This window comes from Cervus elaphus, chromosome 33 (genome assembly GCF_910594005.1).
Source record: "Cervus elaphus chromosome 33, mCerEla1.1, whole genome shotgun sequence".
Lineage (NCBI taxonomy): Eukaryota > Metazoa > Chordata > Mammalia > Artiodactyla > Cervidae > Cervus > Cervus elaphus.
The window spans coordinates 71,926,406-71,953,911 of NC_057847.1; the positions used below are offsets into that span (position 1 = coordinate 71,926,406).

At 44.6% G+C, this 27,506-nt stretch overlaps 1 protein-coding gene across 2 annotated transcripts in view; it reads left to right on the forward strand.

Annotated features, from left to right (window-relative positions):
* Positions 1–1,455: 1,455 nt before the first annotated feature.
* The window catches only part of CFAP221 (cilia and flagella associated protein 221), a 113,921-nt gene continuing 87,870 nt past the window's right edge, over positions 1,456–27,506 (forward strand). The window contains exons 1-6 of one of the 2 annotated variants that reach the window (XM_043894920.1): positions 1,456–1,632; positions 4,336–4,521; positions 6,675–6,775; positions 19,356–19,442; positions 19,599–19,697; positions 21,086–21,186. In XM_043894920.1, coding sequence (XP_043750855.1) covers positions 4,383–4,521; positions 6,675–6,775; positions 19,356–19,442; positions 19,599–19,697; positions 21,086–21,186 — 527 coding nt within the window. In that variant the 5' untranslated portion in view covers positions 1,456–1,632; positions 4,336–4,382. The remainder of the gene's footprint in view (positions 1,633–4,335; positions 4,522–6,674; positions 6,776–19,355; positions 19,443–19,598; positions 19,698–21,085; positions 21,187–27,506) is intronic. The other variant, XM_043894919.1, reaches the window with a different exon arrangement.

Below are 27,506 nucleotides of genomic sequence, written 5' to 3' on the forward strand. Positions count from 1 at the left end.
AAGCAATCTACAACATAAACAAGTGAATTTTTTTTTACCCACTTAGCCAACAGTTACTGGGTAATCACTATGAACAAAGGCCTGCTCCAAGGGCTGTGAGAGATGCAAAGATAAGGCATAGTCTTCGCCTCTTAAGAATTTTGGACTCCATGGCTGATTCATGTCAATGTATGACAAAACCCACTACAATATTGTAAAGTAATCAGCCTCCAACTAATAAAAATAAATGAAAAAAAAAAAAAGAATTTTGGAGCTTAAAACACACATATAATGATGGGTTTAGCATATAAAAAATGCGACAAAGATGACAGAAGAAACTGAATGGGAGCCCAGAGAAAGGAAACAGCCCTTCTGGTCTGGAGGGTAAGGGGCCAATAGCGGACACACCATCTCTAGTGGGAGCCTTGAAAGATGGGTAAATGTTTTATCTTTAATCAGGGATGATGGAAGGTAGAAGGGGGGTGTTGAAGAATGGGAAGAGGGGAAAGGTGAATATTGGAGGTCGGGACAACAGCACATGCAGCACAGGCGACGAAGGTGTGGGAAAGGCAGGTATCCTTATTGGATTCCTATGGCAATCTCTTATCAACATGAAGCAACAAATAACATCGCGCAAGTCACCCCTCATGCATGGAGGGAGCGAGGCGAGGACAGATCCTGGGAAGAGGAACCTGGGCCATCAGTGTAAGGAATCGTGTCCGAGGGTGAGCAGACCGAAGGAAACGGAGCAGCAGGTCTGGGGAGCCGGTCCGGTTTCGTGGTTTATCATCCCCACGTATTATCAGGACAGAAACCGTTTCTTCAATGAACAGATTGTGACAACAACGAAAAGATATGGCGGGAGAATCTACCCATAAAAAGGGGCCTAAAGGACATATCAGTTCATTATAATGTGTGGATTTTATTTGAACTGTGATTCAAACTCAAAAAAATACGACGTTTATGAAAATTGAGTACCAAGTATTTGAAGTTGCTAAGAAATTACGTAATGTTTTAGGTACTGGTTGCGGTTATATTTTTCAAAGGGCTCCTTATCTTTTGGAGGTACATTCTGAAATATTTGTGACTGATACTGGGATTGGTGTCTGGGATGACGTTATAATGTCTGGGGTTTCCTTCAAAAAAAAAAAAATACAGGGAGTAGAGGAAAGGTAGAGATAAGTTGATAATTGTTGTGGGTTGGTGTTGAAGATTCACCATACTCTTCTGCTCGGCTTTGTATACGTTTGAAATTTGAAACTCATCTTCATATTAAGTGCAAAATGAACTGTATCACAGTACGGAATCCAGGATTGAATGGCCCTCGGGGAAGCTCCACCCAGTGAGCGTGGTAAGCGCCACCCCTTCGGCCACCGACTCCTCTCAAGGTACCCAGATGTTTGTGTCTCCGTTTGGGAGTTCCCTGGGAATTCGCACGCTATAAGTCGCTCTCGCTGCTCTTACTCAGACTCCAGAGGCTGCTCTGAGTCCCCAGAACTGACCCATCACTTTCAGACGTCTGCCCGGGTCCCCCCCCGTCCCAGGGAGTTTGGTCGCGTCCGGCCGCGACCCCGGGAGCGTCCGCGTCGTCATGGCGACGCTAGGGGAAGGTGGCTGCGCCCGCGGATTCCCGCCCGGGGAAGCCGCTCTGGGGTGAGCGGCCCGGGACCTAAGGCTGGGGCGGGGCGGGGCGGAGCGGGGCAGGGAGCGAATTGAACCCCCGGAGGGTGTCCAGCCGCAAGTCAGCCTGGGCGGGGGCGGAGGGGAGGTAGGGCCCAAGGGGTGAAATGAGGATGGGGGTGGCGCCTGGGTCAGGGGTAGACCGTGCTCCGGGCAGGGGCTGGAGTAAAAAAGGGGCGCTGAGGGGAGCCGGCGTTTGGCAGGCGTGGAAGGGACTGTTCCGCAGAGCTTGGGGCCCGAAACCAAGGTTACCTGGGGAGGGGGTGGGGAGCAGGGGCGAAGGGGGGCAGTTCACCTTGGAGGTGAGTGACCTGGGATAGGAGTCGGGTGACAACCGTTTGGCTATGTGCCGCCCTGAAGTAGAGGCAGGGAAGTTGAAGGAAGAGGGCTGGAGAGTGAACCGGGGTAGATGTTGAACGGTTGGAGGGGAAGGAAGGCTGGAGGAAGGAAGGCTGAAGGAAGGGTTGGCGGGCGAGATGGAGGCTGTTCTGAGGAGTGGGCACCCTCAGCCGTGCAAGTGAAGGGGGTTGGGCCGTGAGGGGAAAGGAGAAACTCGTTTCAGAAAGTGATTATTAAGCATTTCTTCGGTATGGTCAGTGTATTTTGCTTGATATTGTAGTCTTTAAGGAATCTAAAACTATGAGTCTTCTCAAACACACAAAAAGGCACATAAAAATCCACATATGATTTTACCTCCAATTTCAGGGGCTTCACAGAGCAGCCGCCAAGTTTAGAGACTTAGCTCTGGAACATATAGTCCTGTGGGATTTGTAAAGTGTCACAAGGCAATAAGTGATTAACACCAGAGGAGCAGTAAAGACAGCAATTGCTAAAGAACATCGAAGGGCAGGATCAGACTCCCAAGGCAAGTCTGCCAAAAGGTGTGACATGACCTGGGACCCGGTGTCCTAGAACAGAGCTCCTAGGAAGGCGCCCAGTGGCGGGGGAGGAGGTCTGTGGCTTTCCACATCCTCTCCCCACAGAGGGGCCCAGGAAGATGACTTATTATGCCAGTATCTCCCAGTGTTAAAGGGTTTCATGGTCACATTCATCTAAGAAACTGATTCGGAGAGATCTTATAAAGAAGAGTCCGGTTTGGGACTTCCCTGGTGGTCCAGGGCTTAAGAGTCTGCTTTCCAATGCAGGGGATTTGGGTTTGATCTCTTATCAGGGAGCTAAGACCCCATATGCTCCAGGGCAACCAAGCCCAGATGCAGTAACTGGAGAAGGCTTCAAGCCACAATGAAGACCCAGCACAAGCAAATTTGAAAAAAAAAAAACAGTCCTGTTTAACTGCTGACTTCAACATTTTGCAAACTTCACTGGCCACGAGAGCCTCAGAAAGCATCAGGACTACATTTTGAGAAAAGCTTTTAAGGAGAATTAAGGACCACAGCAGAGTTTTGAGCTGTGACGCTGAAACAGAGCAGGACCCTGTATCCTTCCTTCCATGTCCTCAGCCTGCCTTTTGTCTCTGGGAAAACTTAGCCAAAGAATAAGTCCAATCAGAGAAGTGAGAAAACGCAAAAGTAGAGGAGAGCAGTTAAATAGGACAAGATAATAAGAGTTTAGTCCGTAAGCAAAGTCAAGGACCTTTAGTTCCTTCTCGAGGGCTATAGGTAATCTGAGCCATATCCTCGGAGTTGTGATAGAGAGACTGAAACCACCACCGGGTGGAAGAAGTTAGCTCTATGACGACCGGACTGTAGCTATGACATTCATTGTTCAGTTGCTCAGTCATGTCCAGCTCTTTGTGACCCCATGGACTGCAGCACACCAGGCTCCCCTGTCCTTCACCATCTCCCAGAATTTGCTCAAACTCCTATCTATTGAGTCGATGACACCATCCAACCATCTCATCCTCTATCACCCCCTTCTCTTCCTGCCCTCAATCTTTCCCAGCATCAGAATCTTTTCCAATGAGTCAGCTCTTTGCATCAGGTGGCCAAAGTATTGGAGTTTCAGCTTCAACATCAGTCCTTCCAATGAATATTCAGGCTTGATTTCCTTCAGGATTCATTGGTTTGATCTCTTTGCTGTCCAAGGGACTCTCAAGAGTCTTCTCCAGACAATTTGAAAGCATCGGTTCTTCAGGGCTCAGCCTTCTTTATGGTTCAACTTTCACATCCGTACATGACTATGACATAAGCTGCCACCTCCAGAGAAGTGGCCTCAAAGAAAGGGAACAAGTCGACTAGAACTGAAGATTGACTGTTACTTACACCAATCAGGATGACACTGGTCAGATCACTGCATGACCAATTTCAAGATGACTATTAGAGCTGACTGTGCTGTTTCTGTCTGCAGCTCCCTTCCTTTGTCTTGTCCATTGGTTGTCAGTTGTGGGGGGTGGTAAGTCATCCTTTCGACAGAAGTCCGGCACCCCGTGCTTGCTGGCATCCAAAATAAAGCAAACTTTCCTTTCCACCAGCCTTGCCTCTTTATTGGCTTTTGAATAGTGAACAGCTGGACCCGACTTTCGGTTACAACATGGCATTGGGGTTGATGTGTGACGCAAGATGAACAGGACAACCTGTGTGGGCACAGAGTGGCCGGGAGTGAGATGAGAGGTGGGGAAGACCTGAGCCACAGTAGACCACACAGTGGCAAGAGGTACATTTGTCAATGGTGTGTGGTTTTCTGTGGATGATTATACTACTACTGCTTTCTTCCCAGGAAATGACCTTTGGCTTTAAAAAGAAGACTCCATTTTTCATGATAAAATGGCAGCGGTGAAAACCCCCAGCAGAGAAGTAAAGAATGCTGAAGAACCATTTCAAAATGTGTCGCCCCTCCTTTTAAGGAACCTAGTGGAGGAACCCAAGAGACCAAAAGAAGTACCCAATCATCTCCTAGAGTCAAGTAAGTGGTTAGAAAACAGGTTTGCTTTATAACTCAGGTCTTCCCAGAGGATCCAAAGTCCAGAAAGCATAATGGAATTTTGGGTGCTGATTTATCTATATTGTTTTACAGGCTTGTAATAGTTTTTATTATTATGAACAATGGTTCTATTTAGATCCATTCGCTTAACTGGTAGACTTTTGTGGCGAAAATTAATCGCCAAGTTCTGTTTCTTCCACTTCCTCAAGTGTCTTTGCTCTATGGCCATACTTTGTCCTCAGAAGGTCACCAGGACTACTGTAGTCCTAGCTCTCCTCCCATCCACCCTTCACCCCCCAGCATTTTCTGTTCTAGAATCCAGGCTGGCTCCTATCCCCACCCTGTTTGAATGTTCTCAGGGGATCCTCTTGTGTAAAGAATAAAGTTTCGGTTCCTTTGCTTGTCATTTGGCCCCCTTTGCCTGGATCTGAAACTGTCCATTCTCACCCCTCCCGTCCCCCACTTCCAGCCACACCTGTTACTCCTGTTCTTTCAAGGCCACTTGAGTTTACACCTTCTTGCCTTTTTCTGTGCACATCCTTAGCCTAGAAAGCCTGGTAAATCCTATAGCTTTTGTGTAGAAGGCTAATCATTTTGCCTATATTCTCACTGAATCCACCTTAACATCACAATCCTGTCTATTTCCATTTTACTCCTGGGGAAGCTGAGACTCCAAAAGCTCAGATGAATCCACCGGGGTGACTCAGCTGAGTGGTGGGTTGGTGCTCAGCTGTAGCCACCCGGCGTCCAGATCTCTGTGTCTCAGCCAGCTTGTTTCCTGCTCACCATCCAAGGCCCATCGCAAACGAGGGGCATGCAGCATTTGGTGTGGCTCTGTCGTTACTTTAGAGCACGTTGAATGCAAATCAGTATACTTGACTATTTCTGGGTATTAACAGGGCAATGCCCATTTTACATCTGTATTGTGGCCCTAAAACCAAAACTCTCAGCATTAAAAAACATTACCAAGTAATGTTCATTTTAATACTTAAAAATTGGACTTCCCTGGTGGTCCAGTTGCTAAGACTCAAAGCTCTCAGTGCAGGTAACCCAGGTTTGATCCCTGGTCAAGGAGCTAGATCCCACATGCTGCAACTAAGCCCTGGCACAGCCAAATAAATAAAAATAAATTTTAAAAAAATACTTAAAAATTTACCAGACAACCCCCTGAGACACCATCCTTACCCTAGTCTAGCCCTTCAGTTTGGCCCAAAGCTGACAATAGTCAGCTCGTCGCTGGAGGAACAAAAACAGCAAACATTTCACACCCACTTCAGTGGACACAAAGTCACAGAGGGTGGAGGCTGGGGTCAGGGTGTCTGTGACTCACGAGGTCTGGGTACAGCCGAAGGGAAAAGGCTGTCATCTGTAAGAAACTAGACAGTGCATTCACTTCAGAGGAGGCAGTTTGCTGGTCAGAATCAGGCCTGGGCTTGATTTTTACAAAATGGAAACAATGGAAGATTATAAACAAATGCCAGGCATGAAGCACAGCAGAGCTAGGGGCTTGAAGCCCAGCGGAGCTGGGGTGAGTTTTGTAGACCTGGACACTTCTATGAGCCCAGCTGTCCTCACTTTGTTCTCAAAACTTGGGGAAAAAAAAAAAAAGACACTCACATGTCAAGAGCAAATTGAGGCATTACCATCCAGAGTGATAATTATTCAGAGCTTTAGGATTACTCAGTATCACACTATAATTCAGTGCAGAGGAAAGCAAATAGTAACAGTTAAATACATAGCAATAAAATGAAACACTTGGTGTTTGCATTCTTTGAAGTGGACATTCATTACATAACAATCACAGTATTATACAGTGTGTGTCCTTTACAGGCTTGTTTTATTATGAAGACTTTTACACAATGTGTACAGAGCAAGTTATTTTAATAGATAATAAAAAACAAATGTGAATTTGTCTCGTGATGGTAATATCTCCCAAGCAAAATGTTAAAATAGTGGGAGAAGCAGTCCAGTTCATGTGGAACAGTCATTAATTGTTGACAGCTGTATCCTCTGTCTGAAACTTTCATGTGCATAAAACACCCTAAATTAAAGGGAGTCCATGTTGATAGGATCTTCTTTCGCTTAATATTTTTTTGTTTCATCTCGTGGTATACTTATCTGCATTGCTTTTACAGAGGTTTTTGCAAATCTTCTGAATAATAAGGTCATACAGGCAAAACCTGGCATACTACATTTTGGAGGCTATCAAGTAGAAAAACAACACCAGCAGATATTGGTAGGTCCTTTTTTTTTTTTTAATTAAAAAATTTCATTGAAGTATAGTTGATTAACAATGTTGTGTTAGTTTTAAGTATATAGCAGAGTGTTTCCGTTATACCTATATATGTGCATGCTTAGTCATTCAGTCATGTCCAGCTCTTTACAACCCCATGGACTGTAGCCCGCCAGGCTTCTCTGGTCATGGGATTCTCCAGGCAAGAATACTGGAATGGGTAGCCATTTCCTTCTCCAGGGGATCTTCCCAACCCAGGGATCAAATCCAGATCTCCTGCATTGCAGGTGGATTCTTTATCATCTGAGCCACCAGGGAAGCCCCGTACATACATATATACATTCTTTTTTATATTCTTTTCCATTATGGTTTGTCACAGAATATTGCATATAGTTCTTTGTGTTCTATAGTAGGACCTTGTTGTGTATCCATTTTATGTGTAATAGTTTGCATCTGCTAATCCCAAATTCCCAACCCTTCCCTCCCCAACCCCTGTGTAGATAGTGGGATAATTACAATAATGAAATGACATGAATATTCTCATTTATGGTACTCATTCATCTAAAGAGCAGCATAATCAACAGAAGATGTAAATTTGACCAGGAAAGGCAGTAGTTCTTTTTTTTTTTTTTTGAGTTTTAACCCCATCAAATCCTTTTATTTATTTATTTATTTTCTTTTTTTTTCCCCCCAATTTCTCCTTTATTTATTTATTTATTTTTTCAGTGGGTTTTGTCATACATTGATATGAATCAGCCATAGATTTACACGTATTCCCCATCCCGATCCCCCCTCCCACCTCCCTCTCCACCCGATTCCTCTGGGTCTTCCCAGTGCACCAGGCCGGAGCACTTGTCTCATGCATCCCACCTGGGCTGGTGATCTGTTTCACCATAGATAGTATACATGCTGTTCTTTCGAAACATCCCACCCTCACCTTCTCCCACAGAGTTCAAAAGTCTGTTCTGTATTTCTGTGTCTCTTTTTCTGTTTTGCATATAGGGTTATCGTTACCATCTTTCTAAATTCCATATATATGTGTTAGTATGCTGTAATGTTCTTTATCTTTCTGGCTTACTTCACTCTGTATAAGGGGCTCCAGTTTCATCCATCTCATTAGAACTGATTCAAATGAATTCTTTTTAACAGCTGAGTAATATTCCATGGTGTATATGTACCACAGCTTCCTTATCCATTCATCTGCTGATGGGCATCTAGGTTGCTTCCATGTGCTGGCTATTATAAACAGTGCTACGATGAACATTGGGGTGCACGTGTCTCTTTCAGATCTGGTTTCCTCAGTGTGTATGCCCAGAAGTAGTATTGCTGGGTCATATGGCAGTTCTATTTCCAGTTTTTTAAGAAATTTCCACACTGTTTTCCATAGTGAAGGCAGTAGTTCTAGGAGGAGAAATTTTAAAGTTGCATCAGTTTCCGTGGACAGGTTTCCTCCCTCTGCCAAAGGCACCTCCCAATACTCTTTCCAAACTGGTGCTGTTTCTGAGGGGTCCTCGAGGGCCAGAAACTATGCCTCGTGTCTCACGTGTTTCAGTTTAGTCCTTACACCAGCTTTGTGGCGGTTGTATTGTGACTCTTTTTGTAGAGATGAGAAAACCGTGATTCAGTAAGGTTAAAGACTCGCCTCCAGAGCACAGTGATGAGACAGACTCACTCTAGGCTGCCTTCCTCCCAACCAGTGCCCTCCTGCTCCAGCCAACAGCACCAGCGGGAGAGATGTCCCTTTCTTAGGACGGTCCAGCGAGGCTTCCATTCCACCTGCTTGGGTCAGATGGCCAGGCCCAAATCAGTCATTGTGGCCAGAGACTCCAGCTAGAGCTGGGACAGCAGCTCCACCGACCTCCACAGAAGGGACAGGTGAAGGCTGCCCTGCAGACTGGCTGCAGCTGTGGGGACAGCAGTCCATCACAGAGGTCCCGGCCTTGCTGGGTCCCCTTTTTTGATTGAGATATCCCAACTAGGGAGGGCTTGGTTGACTACAGGACTCCTAACCCACCGTTAAAAGGGACCTGACCGTTTAAACCTGCTCCACAATCTCGGTGACCCCCACTGTGATCCCCCAAAGTCACACTGAGTAAGATGTTAGAACTACTCCAGCTCGTCGAGGGACCGAGCCAGGCCAGCCTCTGGGCATGTGTTGGAGTGAAGTCGATGGATGTGGGGTGTCTCACACAGGCCCTGAGACTGGCTTGTGTGTGATGTCCCCTCCCACTACAAGACTCTGCATTTAGATATAGTGCATTCCTTTTGAGATTCTTTTCCTATATAGGTTATTACAAAATATTGAGTATAGCTCCCTGTGCTATACAGTAGGTCTTTTTGATTATCTGTTTCATATATAGTGATGAGTATATGGTAATCCCAAATGCCTTATTTCTCCCAGCCCCCAAAACTGTGTCTTAAAGTGGATCATTTCAAGACAGAATTCCAACTATCATATTAGACTCATTCTCAGAGTGGGGAAACTGACAGATGGTAAAACTGTCAGAAAGCAAGGCCCCGGCCAACAGACAATGCAGCTTCCTTGAGTCCTTACGCATTGAAGAGGGAGGAGAGAGAAGGGATCAGTAGAGGAAGCTGTTAGGGGCCGAGTACCTCCTCTTAGGAAAAGGGTCAGGATTTAAAACTGTGATTAGGAACTTTACCCCTCAGTCTGCGAGGACACATTTCTTAGAACACAGCATCACAGACCAAGGTTAACCATTCATTTTGGAACTTGCATTTCCTGGTTATTAGGTTTGCTGTCTAGATGCTGGGGTTGTTTAGTCATGTCCCACTCTTGCGGCCCCATGAACAGTAGCCCACCAGGCTCCTCCATGGGAGGAGTCCACGGGATTTTTCCAGGCAAGAATACCGGAGTGGGTAGCCATTTCTTTCTCCAGGGGAAATACTCGACCCAGGGATTGAACCCACATCTCCTGCATTGGCAGGCAGGTTCTTTACCACCGAGCCACCAGGGAAGCCCCTAGATGATGATAGAATGGATCTAAAATAATTGTTGTTTGCAATGAATGAACAGTTAACTGCCTGTTCCCAACCCTCTTCACTCTCATTCCTTTGCTCACCCCACCTCCACCCTAAGCAGCCAGATCCACATTCTATTGTTACAGATTTGCCTGTTCTGAACATTGCACATAAATAGAATCACACAACATATGGTCTTTGGCAACTGGCTTCTTTCATTCGGCATGTTTCCCAGGCTCATTGAATTTGTAGCATGAATAGGTACTTCATTCCTTTTTATGGGCAAATAATGTTCTGTTGTATGGTTATATCACTTTTCAAAAATTTTTTAAAATTTTTATTGACATAGAATTGATTTAAAATGCTGTATTAGTTTCAAATGTACAGCAAAGTGATTCAATTATATGTGTATATTTTTGTATATAAATATGTATATTATTCATTTACATTCTCTTCCATTATAGGTTATTACAAGATACTGAGTATACTCCCCTGTGCTACGCAGTAGGTCCCGGTTGGTTATCTATGTTATACACAGTGGTGTGTATCTTTTAATCCCAAACATTTAATTTATCCCTCCCTGCTTTTTCTCTCTGGTAAACATAAATTTGTATTCTGTGTCTGTGAGTCTATTTCTGTTTTGTAAATAAGTTCACTTGTGTCGTGTTTTAGATTCCACATAAAAATGATATCATATGATATTGAGCTGGCCAAAAAGTTCATTTGAATTTTTCAGAATACATTATAGAAGAACTCAGACGAACTTATGGCCAACCCAATATTTCTCTTTCTTTGTCTGGCTTTCTTCACCCAGTATGATGATTTCTAGGTCCATCCATGTTGCTGGAAATGGCATTATTTCATAATGCCACCTTTTATGTGGCACTGTGCTTTTTTATATGGCATTTTATATGGCATTATTTTTGTGGCATTAATGCTTTTTTATAACTAAGAAACACTCCATTGTGTAGATGTACCACGTCTTTATCCAGTCCCCGGTCAATGGACAGATTACTTCATGTCCTTTGTTATTGTTGTTCAGTCAGTCACGTCTGACTCTGCAACCCCCTAGACGGCAGCACGCCAGGCTTCCCTGTCCTTCGCCATCTTCTGGAACTTTGTCAAACACATGTCCATTGAGTCGGTGATGCCATCCAACCATCTCATCCTCTGTCGTCACCTCCTGCCTTTAACTGCCTTCAATCTTTCCCAGCATCAGGGTCTTTTCTAGTGAGTCAGATCTTTGCATCAGGTGGACGAAGTATTGGAGCTTCAGCTTCAACATCAGTACTTCCAATGAATATTCAGGACTGATTTCCTTTAGGATTGACTGATTTGATTTCCTTGCTTTCCAAGGGACTCTCAAGAGTCTTCTCCAACACCACAGTTCAAAAGCATCAATTCTTTGGCACTCGGCCTTCTTTATGGTCCAACTCTCATATCTATATATGATTACTGGAAAATCCATAGTTTTGGCTAAATGGACCTTTGTCAGCAAAGTAACGTCTGTGCTTTTTAATATGCTTTCTAGATTGGTCATAGCTTTTCTTCCAAGGAGCAAGGGTCCTTTAATTTCATGCCTGCAGTCACCATCTGCAGTGATTTTGGAGCCCAAAAAAATAGTCTCTCAATGTTTCCATTGTCTCCCCATCTATTTGCCATGAAGTGATGGGACCGGATGCCATAATCTTCATTTTTTGAATGCTGAGTTTTAAGCCAGCTTTTTCACTCTCCTCTTTCACTGTCATCAAGAGGCTCTCTAGTTCCTCTTTGCTTTCTGCCATAAGGGTGGTGTCATCTGCATATCTGAGGTTATTGATATTTCTCCCAGCAATCTTGATTCCAGCTTGTGCTTCATCCAGCTCAGCATTTTGCATGATGTACTCTGCATATAAGTTAAATAAGCAGGGTGACCATATACAGCCTTGACGTACTCCTTTCTCAGTTTGGAACCAGTCCGTTGTTCCATGTTCAGTTCTAACTGATGCTTCTTGACCTGCATACAGATTTCTCAGGAGGCAGGTCAGGTGGTCTGGTATTCTCATCTCTTGAAGAATTTTCCGCAGTTTATTGTGATCTGCATTGTCAAAGGCTTTAGCGTAGTCAATGAAGCAGAAGTAGATGTTTATCTGGAATTCTCTTTCTTTGATCCGAATTTCTTGCTATGATCTAAATTTCTATGCTCCAACAGATATTGGCAATTTGATCTGTGGTTCCTCTGCCTTTTCTAAATCCAGCTTGAACATCTGGAAGTTCTCGGTTCATGTACTGTTGAAGCCTGTCTTAGAGAATTTTGAGCGTGGCTTTGCTAGTGTGTGAGATGAGTACAATTGTGTTTGTACTCATTTGTATACAATTGTAGTTTGAACATTCTTTGGCATTGCCTTTCTTTGGGATTGGAATGAAAACTGACTTTTTTCAGTCCTCTGACCACTGCTGAGTTCTCCAAATTTGCTGGTATATTGAGTGCAGCACTTTCACAGCATCATCTTTTAGGATTTGAAATAGCTCAGCTGAAATTCCATCACCTCCACTAGCTTTGTTCACTGTGATGCTTTCTAAGGCCCACTTGATTTCCCATTCCAGGATGTCTGGCTCTAGGTGAATGATCACACCATCGTGGTTATCTGGGTCATGAAGATCTTTTTTGTATAGTTCTTCCGTGTATTCTTGCCACCTCTTATTATTTTCTGCTTCTGTTAGGTCCATAGCATTTCTCTGCTTTATTGTGCTCTTCTTTGTGTGAAATGTTCCCTTGGTACCTCTAATTTTCTTGAAGAGATCTCTAGTCTTTTCCATCCTATTGTTTTCCTCTATTTCTTTGCATTGATCACTTAGGAAAGCTATCTTACCTCTCCTTGCTATTCTTTGAAACTCTGCATTCAGAAGGATATATGTTTCCTTTTCTCCTTTGCCTTTTACTTCTCTTTTCACAGCTCTTTATAAGGCCTCCTCAGACACACATTTTGCCTTTTTTAATTTCTTTTTCTTGGGGATAGTTTTGACCACCGCCTCCTGTACAGTGTCATGAACCTCCGTCCATAGTTCTTCAGGGACTCTGTGTATCAGATGTAACCCCGTGAATTTGTTACTTCCACTGTATAATCGTAAGGGATTTGATTTAGGTCATACGTGAATGGCCTGGTGGTTTTCCCTACTTTCTTCAATCTAAGTCTGAATGTGGCAGTAAGGAATTCGTGATCGGAGCCGCAGTCAGCTCCCAGTCTCGTTTTTGCTGACTGTGTAGAGCTTCTCTATTGTAGACAGTGCTGCTGTGAACATTGGGTGCATGTATCTTTTGGATTATGGTTTTCTCTGGGTATATTCACAGGAGTGGGATTGCAGGATCATATGGTAGCTCTAGTTTTAGTTTTTTTTAAGGAACCTTCACACCATTCACATTTTCCGTGTTCTGCCAGTTGATGGACATTTGGATTTTATCTTTGGGGCTATTAGGAATAATGTCATCATGGACCTTTGTGTACATGTTTTTGCATGGATATATTTTCATTTCTCTTGGGTATGTATTAAGAAGTGGAATTAAGTTGTATGTTGGTTTTCTGTGGCTGCCTTACAAATTACCACGAATTTAGGGGCTTAGAAAGCCAGAAACGCATTCTGGAGGCTGGAGTCCAAACTGAAGGTGTCAGCCGGGCCCCGCTCCTTTCACAGGCTCCAGGGAGGCCTCTTTCCTCGCTTCTCCCCAGCTCTGGCGGCACTGGGTGCTCTTTGTCTTGAGGCTTAATGACCTGAAACCTTGGCCTCCGTCTTCACCTGGCTTTTCCTCCCACTCCCTTTGTCTCCTCTTCTGTCTCTGAAAGGAAGCTTGTCATTGGACTGAGGGACCAACCGGGTAATCCAGGATGATCTCGTCTCAAGGTCCTTAACTTAATAGCACCTGCAGTCACTGTTTTCCCAAATAAAGTGACACTCACATGTTCCACTTGTTGGGGTGTGGCTATGTCTTTTTGAGTTCACCACTCACTGTTGTTCTTTTTGCATTTCCTTAGTGACTGATAGCGTGAAGCATCTTTTCATGAGCTTACTGGTCACACTGCATCAAAGATTTATGTCGGAGAAGCCGTCTGGGATAGCCCAAGCAAAGTGGGAAGTGGGGAGCGGGCAGTCGGGGAGTGGAGGGAGATGCAGAGAGAGGCTCCAGGGGGCAAGCATGTGGCAGGTTTGGTGTCCAGGGTGCAGGCTGCTTTACCTGGATCCTCGGGTTTGGGGAGGGAGTAAAAGCTTCCTTCTGCTGAAGAACATCCATCTCTGTCTTATGTACAACACAATACCTATCACACAGAACACACTCAGTAAACACTTGTCAAGATATTGAACTCACTTTATTGGAAGAGAGTGACTTGGTGGAGTCTCACTAGTTCCAAGTAAATACAAGGTAAAGTCTGAATAGTCACACTGCTTCTATCAGACGTTAAAACAAACAGGTAAAAGTACAAAATTATTTCATCTTAATAACGTTCTGGGAGACCCAGCCTCCTATTTCTATCAGCAAAGTTAAGCAGAAGCCTAAGGCAGTTACCTTGAGATTCTTGCCAAACAAGGGGGGAAATTCAACTCTGCACTTTATCTTGGTTTTGTTACAGGAAATGGTACAAATTGCCCAAGAATGGAATGATTGAATGTGTGTTTAAAACCACAATAAATTGTTCATTAACATTTGAGATTGATCCAGATCTGGTTAAATGCTTTAAAACCTTTTACTTAGATTCACATAGAAATCAATGTTTCGATTTACTTTAAAAGTTGAAATAATGGTTCCCAGTTTTCTCCAAACCAAGACCTCTTAAGTTCTCTTTCCCTCTGAGGAGAGATTTTGTCTGGGAAACTATGTTTATTAAGTAAATAATTAATCAATTTTCCGATGAGACAATCAGTGTTACTGTGACCAGCCCAAAACAAAGTTGTCAGCATACACATCCTTATGTAGAGTCACAGTCCTTCCCAGCTTTCTGAAATAATTGTATTAGTTTTCAACTCCCTGTTGCAGCCTTCAGAGACCCCTCTGCCCCAGGATCTTGCTTCTCAAACTAGGGCCACATATCTCAGTGGCTTCAAGTCAGTGTGCGAGGGTCAGGACCTGAAGCTCCAGTGTAAACATAGTATATCTTTCTGGAGCATCAATTTTACTCTCCCATTTTGGAGAAATGCATTACTGAGCAAAATTTTAAAGTAAAATGCATTATCCATCTGAGGCCACACAAGAAATTCAGGCAGGGCTTTACTGGGGCTCCTGCTGCAGCAGGGTTCCATCCCTGGGTCGGGAAGATCCCCTGCAGAAGAGAATGGCTACCCACTCCAGTATTCTTGCCTGGAAAATCCCATGGACACAGGAGCCTGGTGGCCTACAGTCCATGGGGTCACAAAAGAGTTGGACACAATGAGCATGCAAGCACGCATGCTGCAACAGGGGGAGTGAGGACAGACAACTGGTTCCCCTGCTTGCTCCCCCCGCTCCGAGGGGCATGCTGGTTCCTTATCTGGGGAAGGGTCTAGGGGGTCGGGCCTGAGGGACGGCTTGGGTGGTCTGCTCACCGTCTTGGTGGGATGTGTGTAGAGATGTGCTCAGAGCCTGCTTTTGCTCTTGATTCTTCAGAAGTGGTCAGGGGCTTCCCAGGTGGCGCTAGTGGTAAAGAACCCACCTGCCAACGCAGGAGACATAAAGTGATGGGAGTTCGATCCCCTGGAGAAAGGCATGGCAACCCACTCCAGTATTCTTGCCTGGAGAATCCCATGGACAGAAGAGCCTGGGCTACAGCCCATAGGGTCCCACAGAGTCGGACAGGACTGAAGTGACTTAGCACGGACGACTGCACTTCAGAAGTGCCAGTTGGGTTTGGGGTTTTGTTTTGTTTTGTTTTTTTAACTTTTTGTATCTTTTTGTACATAGTTTGCCCCAGCTACACATTCTGGCAAGCTTCACATGCTCGCAAGCTTCACATGCTCACAAGCTTCGGGTGTTGGTGATGGACAAGGGAAGCCTGGCGTTTTGCAGGCCATGGGGTCGCAAAGAGTCAAACACAACCGAGCGACTGAGCTGAGCTGAGCTGACACGTGCTCGCGGTTATTTTTTTCCTTATGGTCCCTTTGTATGTTGTTGCTCAGGGAGACGTTTGTCCAGGCTCAGGCACTAGAGCAGAGTCCCAGGTCCCAGATCCCAGCCTGTCTCAAACGGCTTTAAAGAACCTACAGAGCTGCTTGTGTTTTGCCCCCAGATGCCTGTGGTTAGGTATTTACCCCTGAGAAGCTGTGTCCCTGAGGGGAAGGATTAAAAGGACCCCAACTTGGGGAGGCCGACATGTGCTTAGAAAATACTGTAAGCGCTTGGGACTGAAGATTATGGACCCTACCCACCAAAGCCAGCGCTTCACTGGAGGCTGGGTTTGCTCTGCCCCGTGGAGGGAATGGAAGGGAGACTGTGAGGAGCAGTGTGTGCGTGGGGGAGCTGTGAGCATCCCTGCGAAGTCCCCCTGAGCCGGGAGTAACAGCTCTTCAGCCTGTGACTGCCTGGTACCCGGTGGCTGGCTCCCTGTGTGTTGGTCGTGGGGGCCCATTCTGAAACACTGAAGCAAGGGCTGAGTCTCACCTTAGAGTCAATACGGGCCTGAGGAGACACCGTTATTTCCCTTTTCTTTTTTTTTAAACTTTACTTATTTGTTGTATTTTTGGCCGTGCTGGCTCTCCGTCGCTCTGTGTGGGCTTTCTCTCGTTACGGCGAGCAGGGGCTCCTCTGCAGTTGCTCTGCTCTGGCCCCTCATCGCGGCAGCTTCTCCCGCGCTGGAGCACAGTCCAGGCTCCAGGGCTTCGTGGCTGCAGCTCGCAGGCTCAGGCATCGTGGCCTGTGGGCTCTGGTGCGTGGGCTCAGTGGTTGTAGCACGCAGGCTTTGTTGTTCCACAGCAGGTAGGATCCTCCCGGACCAGGAAATTGGACTCTGCCCCCTGCATTGACAGGCAGATTCATCCACCATACCACAAAGGAAGTCCTTTTTTTTCCCTTTCAGTGATGGTTATTTTCCCCTCAGTGTTAGTTACAAATGAAAAGGCCAGAATGCCATTTTAGCCCTGAAAGCTTTTTTTTTTTTTTTGACAAGAAATCAAACTGACCTGCTGACAAACTATAAAAATAAAAAAAGGTAGGAAATGAAGTTTGGGCATTGAACTGTCCCGATATGTACATAAGAGTCTCCTGGAAGGACCACTCTTGGGGTCAGGAGACTCCAGAGCCCACACCTTCACCAAGACTCTTGTGTGCCAGGCTCCTTGTAGGTCAAGAGAGATCTTGGCAGCTTTTTTTTTTTCCAGGCTTCTCCTGTATTAAAACGATATGCCATGTTGCTGCACATGGCAATATATCATTCTTTTTATGGCTGAGTAATATTCCGTTGTATGTATGTACCACACTTTCTTTATCCATTCATCTATTGATGGACACTTAGGTTTGCCGCAACATAGATGGACCAGAGATTGTCATACTCAGTGAAGTAAGTCAGACAGAGAAAGACAGATATTATATGATATCACTTATATGTGGAATCAAAAAAAAAATACTACAAATGAACTTATTTACAAAACAGAAACAGATTCACAGACCAAGAAAACAAACTTATACTTACCAAAGGGGAAAGAGGCGAGAGATAAATTAGGAGTTTGGGATTAACAGACAGACACTATTATGTATAAAACAGATAACAGTGCTGACTGTATAGCATGGGGAACTATATTTAGTATCTTGTAACAACCTATACTGGGAAAGAATCTGAAACTTGAATTTGACACTTGAAACTAACACAGTATTGTAAATCAACTATAGTAAAAAAAAATATGCCAAAACAGAGTCACTTTAAGAATATTCACAGATGACCAATGAGAACTTTTAACCGATGCAAGCCTTGATGTCATTTCATCAAAAGATTGTATCTTAAGTCTAACTTAGAGACTCAGTGACTTTGAGGCCTTGGACAGTGGGCCATGTGGCACACCCAGCCTCTGGTCTGGACATTGAAAACCAAGGGCCTCTTAACTATTCTCTTGCCCAGGTGAAGGCCGGATCCCAGAACCCAGAGTCCTTGCTCCCCTTTCATGTAGAGAAAGGAAAAACATCCCTACTCAGACACCCACTTAACTTACCAAGCAGGTTGTCCTGTCTCAAAGGAGGGCCTGCTCCTGACTCCAGGAGAGAACTCCTGACTTTGTGTTCTGTTTTATTAGCCCCAGGGATGGATGGAGGGCCGTCCTCTTCACACTCCTCTTCCTGATGTTTTGACTTATACAGTCAAGCATAAGTGTCACCAGGTCCCCAGGACAAGTGGCGTGTAATTAGAGAAACTGAGGGTGAGCAGGTGACTGACTTCTTAGCTTAGCGGATCACAGGTGTGAGTTGAGTTCAACAAAAAGGTACACAGTGACTGGTCAGGATGGGAGGAGGGGAGTGTGCTAGGTCACACACAGGGGCAACTGGGGTTGCAGCTCTGGAAAAGTCTTAGGCTGGGCTGATTCACATGGGCATATTTCATTATTCTTTCAATGGTATTTGTTGTATCTATTTCATGATTCTCTAAGTAGTATATGATGGATTTTGAATCACTTAAAAAGTTTAAAAGTGCACCATAGCCAAAACAATCTTAAGAAAGGAAAAACAGAATGGGACAAATCAGGTTTCCTGACTTCAGACTAAATTACAAAGCTACAGAAATCAAAACAGTATAGTACTGACACTAAAACAGGCACACAAATCAATGAAACAGGAGAGAAAGCCCGGAAATAAGCATACACACTTATGGTCAATCTATGACAGAAGAGGCAAGAATACACAATGGAGGGAAGGACAGTCTCTTCAGTAAGTGGTGCTAGGAAAACTGGAGAGCTACATTGAAAAGAATGAAAGTAGAACATATATCATATGCAAAAAATACACTCAAAGTGGGTTAAAGATCTAAATGTAAGACTGGATACTATAAAAACTCTTAGAGGAAAACGTAGGCAGAACATTCTTTGACATAAGTCTTTTTGGACTCACCTCCTAGAGTAATAATGAAATAATGCCATTTGCAGCAATATGGATGAACTTAGAGAGTATCATACTAAGTGAAGTAAGATGGATAGAGAGACAAATACCATATGATATCATCTATATGTGGAATCTTAAAAAATGATACAAATGAACTTATTTACAAAACAGAAACAGGCTCTGAAAGCAAATTTATGGTTATCAAAGGGGAAGGTTGAGGGGAAGGGATAAATTAGGAGTTTGAGATTGACATAATGCACTCCTATAAAATATATAATCAACAGAGACTTACTGTAGAGCATAGGAAACGCTTCTCAATGTTCTGTAATAACTTAAATGGAAAAGAAGTCTGAAAAAGAATGGATATATGTATAACTCAATAGCTTTGTTGTACATGTGAAACTAATAGAACATTGTAAGTCAACTATTTCAATGTAAAATTTAAAAAATAATTTTTAATAATAAAAATAAAAGCATACCGTATCTCCACCTCCCTTTAGGAACAAGGTGGGGTATAAATATCTATGCAGGTAGATAAAGCAGTGTGTTCATGTGAATGCTTGTTTTTCTCTCCAGCATCTGGTCAATATTTGCAATGAAGACATACATGTTCATATTTTACCCCCGCAAACCAAATACTTTCAGGTCAAGTATGTGAAAAAGGTAAGTGTCCCTGGGTGAGCTGTCCTCCCTCGATGTTCACTGTTGGATGTCGCTTTCGGTGTGGGGGGTCTGTCTGGAACGGTATGTGGTGTGTTGCCCGTGGTGCTGCTCCTGTGGCCTCTGGGGTCTCCCGACAAGAGCCCCCTTGTCTTCCAGGAGCAACGCCTTGTCCCTGGCTTGTCTCTCAGGATCACCGTTACGTTTTCTCCAGATGAGTGGCGATACTATTATGATTGCATCCGCGTCCACTGTAAGGTAAGCGCCTTAAAGTTAAATTCTGGGAGAGTGGGATGGTATCAAAACGTATATCTTCAAGAGTAGAAGAAAGAGATGGAATTACAAGTATAAAGTTTCTCAGCCCAGTGCCTCAGGCAGCGACCTGAGTGGCTTGGGGGTCCTTGTCCAGCGATGTGGGTCCCAGCTGCGGAAGCCTCAGGTTGCTGAGCACTGGGGCAGAGCCAGAGATGCTGCTTGTTCTCACTTTTCCTGGCCTAAAATCCTAATTTATCTTGTGGTCCTTGGAGTTACTGAATGCTTTTCAAATAATTTAAACATCATCCTTTAAGTGCTAGGCGAGAAAATCAGCAACAACCCTGAGCTGTGATTATGAACACCTAGGACTAACGGCTGACATCCCCCGAGGCAGCCCTGGGGGTCTGCAGGGAGCAGGGGGCCTGTGTGGCCCGACCGCAGAGTCTGTGCTCTGTGAGCCTCTCCCAGGTCACCCAGTTCATCCTTGGCCCCCAGGTCCCAGGCCCACATGCTGTCCAGTCCCCCCCTTAAAGCTGGCGCTCACCCCACCTCCTGCCCCTGCTCTGACTTTCATGCCTGGCCCTTACAAGTTGAGAAGCCCCAAGGGTAATGAAATTTAACTTTGCAAAACTAAAGTGGAAGAGTATGCTTTAGCAATAAACAAACTTCAGCTTTTAAAAGGGGAGCGGGAACTGAAGATGAGACCAGAATATTGCTTTCAGAAGGAATATTCTGTACCAAGAACAAAAGTCCCTGGTGTCCTGCTAATTAGTAGCAAAGCTAGTAGGGCCTCCTACTTGTACGGCTCTTTGAACTTTTTAAGGCCATCATCTGCTCTCGTTCTCAAAAGTACCTTTGAAGAAAGGTGGAATTATCCCCAGTTGAGAGCAAAGGAAGACATGAGCTGTGGGGAGGTCAGAAGTCTTACTCAAGGCCGTGCGCTGTGCGGGTCTAGAAGCAGGGCTCTGTGCCTCTGGCTGGTCCAGTTTGCTGTTCAGTGCTGTCTGGATCAGCTGATTCTGTGCTGGCTTTTCTTTATCTCAGGCCATGCAAGACTGTTTCCTCTATAATATTCTGAAAGAGAAACACATTACTGTCTTCATCTCTATATGAAGTCATCATTTGATTATCTTTAGCTTTCCTGAATAATATTGAATGTAATTGCAATGAAATATACTTAAAATGTTCTCTACCTTGTTTATAACTAAGAAAAGTCAATATCTCAAATGTTTAAGCACTCAGGTTTTTTTTTAAGGAAATTTTTTCCCTTTTTTTCTGGAAATATTTTTTAATGATAGAAAACAGGACAAGAAATAAAGGATCTGCAAATTCACCTTTGAAAATTATAGTCTTAAGCGTGGTTAATTTGACTTTTTTCTTGTTAATTTTAGGGAGATGAGACTTTGCTTATTCCCATTCATGCCTATCCTGTCATGAACACACTGGACTTTCCCTCATTTATAAATCTATCAAATGTTCTACTTGGTGAAAGGTAAGTTATCAAAATGAATTACCGAAGTGTCATGGGATGTGAAAAGATAGACTCACATATGTAAAAATTTAGATTTCTATTTTTCCTAATGGAAAGGTTTCCTCCTAGATGAATTAGACTGGACTTGTAGTTGCAACGACAAAAAAAAAAAAAAACCTCAAAAACCAAAAAACCAAAATTAAAAAGAGGAAACAAACAAACCCAGTCAAGTCAAAATATCGTAATCGGGAAAGGAGTGTATTAGGTCATCAACCTGCTAGGAACAAGGTGGATCTTCAGGCGTGACTGGGTCTGGAGGTTTAACAAAGGCTGGGGAAACCTGAGCCTTTCCATGTCTTGGTTTCGCTGCCCTGTGCAGGCTTCTTTCTCAACAGGCTCCTCTGCACGGGGCAAGACAGCTGCCAGGAGGTCCAGACACTATGGACAACAGGGGCGGGTGGAGGGGCCGTGAGGCTGTGAGTGTTCACATAGGAGTCTCAGGACTGGATTGAATGCTGTTGGACCAGCTTGCGTCTCATGCCCAGACGTTTACCTGTTTTTAGCTGGATTGGCAGCAGAGAAGGCAAAGGCAGTAGACGGTTGCGATGGAAGCCAAACCGCAAGTCCCTTCTCCTTGCTGGGAAAGTAGTTGATGACTTAGGTGTGCTTTAAGATGCTTCTTGTTTTTCCAGTGAATATTTATCGAATACCTACTACCAGGCACAGTGCCATGTGTCTCTAGGGACATAAAGAAGATGAATGTCGAGCAGTTAGACATTGAGATATAATGGCCATACCAGTTGTTAAAATTTGTTAAATGTTGAAATATTCCTGTACTGGTTGAGAAATGCACACTGTCCTGTCCCTGTCCCCCCAGCTCAGCTGCCTGGCGCCCCTTCTGCCACCCCTCACCTCCAGTGATGCAGTAACCAAGTTGTTATTACCTAGCAGTCTGGACACGGTGAGACCTGCCGGTCCTGGCTCCAGTTTTGTATCCATGCTGGCTGTGTACTGCCGGTGAAGTCCTGCTTGGGCGATGTTTTGAGTATCACCTATGTAAAAAGACCGATAGACAAAAGCTCTCATTCTGAAGGCCTTAAAGTCTAATGGGGACAGAACCATGTCATTAAGAAATTACACCACTTGCTAAGTGTTGTCATCAAGGCACACAAGGGGTTCTGTGTGGGTCCAGAAGAGGGAGTACAGAACTGATTGGGGGGATGAGGAAAGTCCTCCCGCATGAGGTGGGGGGCATCCAGTTATCCTCAGAGGACACCATGGGGTAGGCCGTGAGGATGGCGTCCAGGCAGGGAAACCAGGTGTACAAAAGCATGGTGGCAACAGAGCATGGATCATGTCTTGCAGGTGATGAACCCAGCCCGTAGCTAGCAGATACTAGGCGCCTCTTTTTTTTTTTTCTTTTTTGGCTGCAACTGGTCTTAGTTGTGGCATGTGGGATCCTTGGTCTTTGTTGCAGCATGCAGGATCTTTAGTTGAGACCTGTGAACTCCTAGGAGCAGCATGCATGTGGAATCTAGTTCCCCTACCAAGGATTGAACCTTGGCTCCCTGCATTGGGAGTGAGGAGTCCCAGCCACTGGACAACCAGGGAGGCCTCTAGATGCCTCTTGATCTAAGGACAGAGAGTAAGCAAAGACTGTGGGCTCCAGCCTGTGGTGGGGGGGATCAGAGCATGTTCAGGTGCCCATAGGCGGCACTGAGCAAGGGGATACAAGTTGCTGAAGACCCAGTAGCAGAGGAAAGAGGCAGCAACTGAGGCTTTTTGGTGGTGGGAGCGGGTGACCAGGGTGTATGAGCTTCAGGCCCTTTGAGTGAAACTCACCATTTAGATCTGGAACAGTTGCCTTGGTTCAGCTGATGTGAGACCCTGCCCCCTGCCCAGAGGCTTCCCATGGGCTTCTGACTCACCATCTCGCTTTACTTATTTTTTGAAAACAACTCTTTAAGAAGTATCAATAAATAACACATACAAAAGAATATATAATAATATGCACAGTTTGAAGAATGATAATATATTGAAAATTGATTTTAAGACATTAAGACATAAAGCACTACCAGTAACTTTACAACCACTGGTCTGAATTTTGTGGCAATCATTTTTCTGATTTATTTTAGTAGTTTTGACACATCCACGGGCACCCCTACATAACAAGTGGTATGGCTCTGCCAGTGTTTGATCTTTTTTCTTTTTGGCTCTGCCAGGTCTTTATTGTGGCGTACAGGATCTTTGATCTTCCTTGCGGCATGTGGGATCTAGTTCCCTGACCGGGGATCGAACCCAAGCCCCCTGCCATGCAAGCACAGACTCTTAGCCACTGGACCACCGGGGACGTCCCTGATCTTTATATAAATGAAGTCATACTCTGCATCAGTTCTCTTGTAACTTGCTTTTTTGATCCAACATTATGTTCTCGTGGTCCAGTCACGTTAACCCAGAGCCGGCGTAGTTCACTGCTGTGTGTGCTTATGGCAATGTTAAAAATCTTCTCACTGCTAACAGACCTGTGGATTATTGCCACTACTTTTTTGTCTTTTTTTTTTTTTTTTTTTTTTTTGCTGTGACCAGCTCTGCTGTTGCATGTCCTTATGCATGGTCTGGGGTGTGTTCCAGAGTTTTCTACACTGTGCACCTAGAGGCGTAATTGCCAGTCCACATAGCTTCAGTGTCACCTTTTAATGCCAAATTGTTCTCCGATATGGGTGTGCCCCTTAGACACACTCCCTTTTCTCCTGCGTCATTGCCCATGGTGGGTGTTACTAGACCTTTACATTTGGGTGATGTATATTCTTGGCCCCTGGCTCTTCTCGTCTCCATTTTCCCCCACAATGCTCAGCCAGAACTTTTTCCCAGCACTTCTTCCCTCCCCTCATCTACTTTGTCTTCACTGGCCCCTCCTCATCACTAATTGGTCTATGTAGGGACCCTAAGGGGCTAACAGAGTTTGTGAACCCCTCCTGGCATGACTGCTCACCCCCACTCACTCTATGCATTTTGACGCCAAACATAGCTATTTCTTTTAAATGGGTGAATGGCAATTTTCAACCAAAACCAAAGTGGTGGAAACAACTGATTTCCTAGTTCATCTGCCTTCCTCCCTCTCTCTCTCCCTCTCGCTCCACACATCACTCCTTGTTTGGACCATAAGCCAGGCTGTCCAGGTTGAGAGCACTGGTGCATAGACAGAAGGAAAGGATGCAGACTTCAGCCTTGGTTCTTTTTTTTTGACCACACCATACTGCATGTGGAACTTCCTGGACCAGGAATCGAACCGGCACCCCCTGCAGTGGAAGTGTAGAGTCTTAACCCCTGGACCACCAGGGAAGCTCAGCCTTGGTTCTAAACACACAAATCTGCTTACTTCCCTGGAGGCTTCTCTCAAGGAGCTTTATACATCATGCCCTTCATTTGTCATCAGAATGAAAATTTCAGCTAAACAGTTTATAAAACTTGAGTTACTGTGTGTAACACCTTGATAATTTCATAAATATTTCAAAACATAAGAGTGCTATTTTGTTTCTAGCCAACAACACTTTTCCCAGACTTGATGCTTTTGACTTAATGGCTTTCCCCCAACTTTTAATGACACAAGCTGCCCACACCGCATTCAATCCATATTGTCTGGTAGCAGCCCAGGGTAGGATAGAGTGAGTATTTGAAAGGATTTTCTCCTGAAATATCCTCTGTTAATTTTAGGCTGTCATGGCATCTGGTCCCATCACTTCATGGCAGATAGATGGGGAACAGTGGCTGAGTTTATTTTTGGGGGCTCCAAAATCACTGCAGATGGTGATTGCAGCCATGAAATTAAAAGACACTCCTTGGAAGTAAAGTTATGACCAACCTAGACAGCACATTAAAAAGCAGACATTACTTTGCCAACAAAGGTCTGTCTAGTCAAGGCTATGGTTTTTCTAGTAGTTATGTATGGATGTGAGAGTTGGTCTATAAAAAAAGCTGAGCGTGGAAGAATTGATGCTTTTGAACTGTGGTGTTGGAGAGGACTCGTGAGAGGCCCTTGGACTGCAAGGAGATCCAACCAGTCCATCCTAAAGGAGATCAGTCCTGGGTGTTCTTTGAAAGGACTGATGTTGAAGCTGAAACTCCAATACTTTGGCCACCTGATGCAAAGAGCTGACTCATTTGAAAAGACCGTGATGCTGGGAAAGATTGAGGGCAGGAGGAGAAGGGGACGACAGACGATGAGGTAGTTGGATGGCATCACTAACTCAATGGACATGGGTTTAGGTAGACTCTGGGAATTGGTGATGGACAGGGAGGCCTGGCGTACTGTGGTTCATGGGGTCGCAAAGAGTTGGACACGACTGAGCGACTGAACTGAACTGAACTGAAGGGTTGAAGGTATTATTTGGGTAGGTTCTTTATTCAACATCCATTCATTCATTCAACAAACCTTTATAGAATGCCTACTGGGTGCCCAGCACAATGGTAGTACTGAGGATACATGAATCTCATCTCACAAATAGACAATTCTTTATTTTATTGAAGTTTAGTTGTGTTATAATGCTGTGTTTACTTTTGGGGCATAGCAAAGTGATTCAGATATATGTATACACATAGACAGAAGAGGACACGGCAACCCACTGTAGTATTCCTGCCTGGAGAATTCCATGGACAGAGGAACCTGGCAGGATACAGTCCACGGGGTCACAAAGAGTCAGACACAACTGAGTGACTTTCACCTTCCTGTTTAACTGAGTCAGTTTGCTGTAGAGTGGAAATTAACACAACATAGTATATCAACTATCCTTCTTTAAAATAAATTTTAAAAATTTCAGTTAGTTGCCAACGTTGACAAATCAGAGGATTTCACGTGAAATTTAGATTTCCACTTTTTGGTGTTTCGTGTGTGTGTTTTTAAAAAAGGAAGCTCCAGCAGTACCAGGCACAGATTCCTACCTGATCGCCATCAGCCCAGCAGGGACGGCATGGACGCTGCCCCTCCCGAGGGCCGTGCCTCTGCCAGGCGCCACAGTCCCCACCTCTCCCCGCTGCGTCCCCGGCCACCTCTCCACGCAGTGTCACCTGCCCAGCCTGTGGGGACCCTCAGTAAAGAAACTGGGAAGGAGACAGCGCCGTGCAGGGTCTGGAGTCCCATCCAGGCTCTGCTTGGCGATGGCTACACAGCCCTGAAAGGTGACAGTCATCGTCACTGTCGTCACCAAGGAGGTTTTTGCCCAGCTGATGCGCAGATGAGACCAGACAGTTTGGCTCACGCTTTAACAAAGGTGGACAACTTACAGAGAAATTGCTGTGAGAGGCTTGGGGTGGGGAGGCTGGCAGCCAAGCTGAAGGTGGGTTTCCAAGGCTCGGGGACTGGGCTGATGGCAGAGGGGTTGTGGGAAGCCCCCGAAACAACCTGTCAGGAACTACGCATGAGCTGGGGAGAGGGGCCAGGGTGGGGCAGGCAGGGAGGAGTGAGGGGGTACCTGTAGGTTCTAGGGCTAAGAGCTTCTTTCTCTTGGCATGTTTGTGTGTGTGTGTGTGTGTGTGTGTGTGTATTTTAAATTGTTTTCTTTTTTATCAGATGATAGTTGATTTACAATGTTGTGTTAGTTTTAGGTGTACAGGAAAGTGATTCAGTTATACATATGTATATTTATATATTCTTTCCCCATATGGGTTATTATAAAATATTGAGTATAGTTCCCTGCACTATACAGTAGATCTTTGTCATTATCTATTTTATATATAGTAGCGTGTATCTTTTACCCCCAAATTCCTAATGTATCCTCCCCACCCTCTCTTGGTGTGTATATTTTTTTAAGTTTTATTGAGATAGAATTTGCATATCATAAAATGTACTAATTTACAACATACAATTCAGCGGTTTTTAGTATGTATCAGCCATCACAATTCTAGGCTATTTTTATTGCCTGAAAAGAACCCTCCACCTCCTCGTTTCTCCCTCAAACTTCACAGCCTTAAGTAAACTCTGATTTACTTTCTGTTGCTATAAATGTGCTTATTCTGGACATCTCATAAAAATGGGATCACATGTCTTATGCCTTTGGTGACTGACGTCTTTCACTTAGCATAATGTTTTCAGTTTGCATCCAGCTTGTAGCACGTATCAGGACTTCATTCCTTTTTCGTGCCAAATAATATTCTACTATACGGACAAACCGTATTTTATTATCTGCTCATCAGTTGGTGGACACTGAACTGTTCCCGCTTTTTGGCCACTTTGAATAGTGCAGCTATAAACATGCATTTGTTTTTATGCAGATAAGTGTTTTCATTTCTGTTGGCTGCATACCTGGGAACAGAATTGCTCGGCTGTAACAGTAACTCTATGTTTA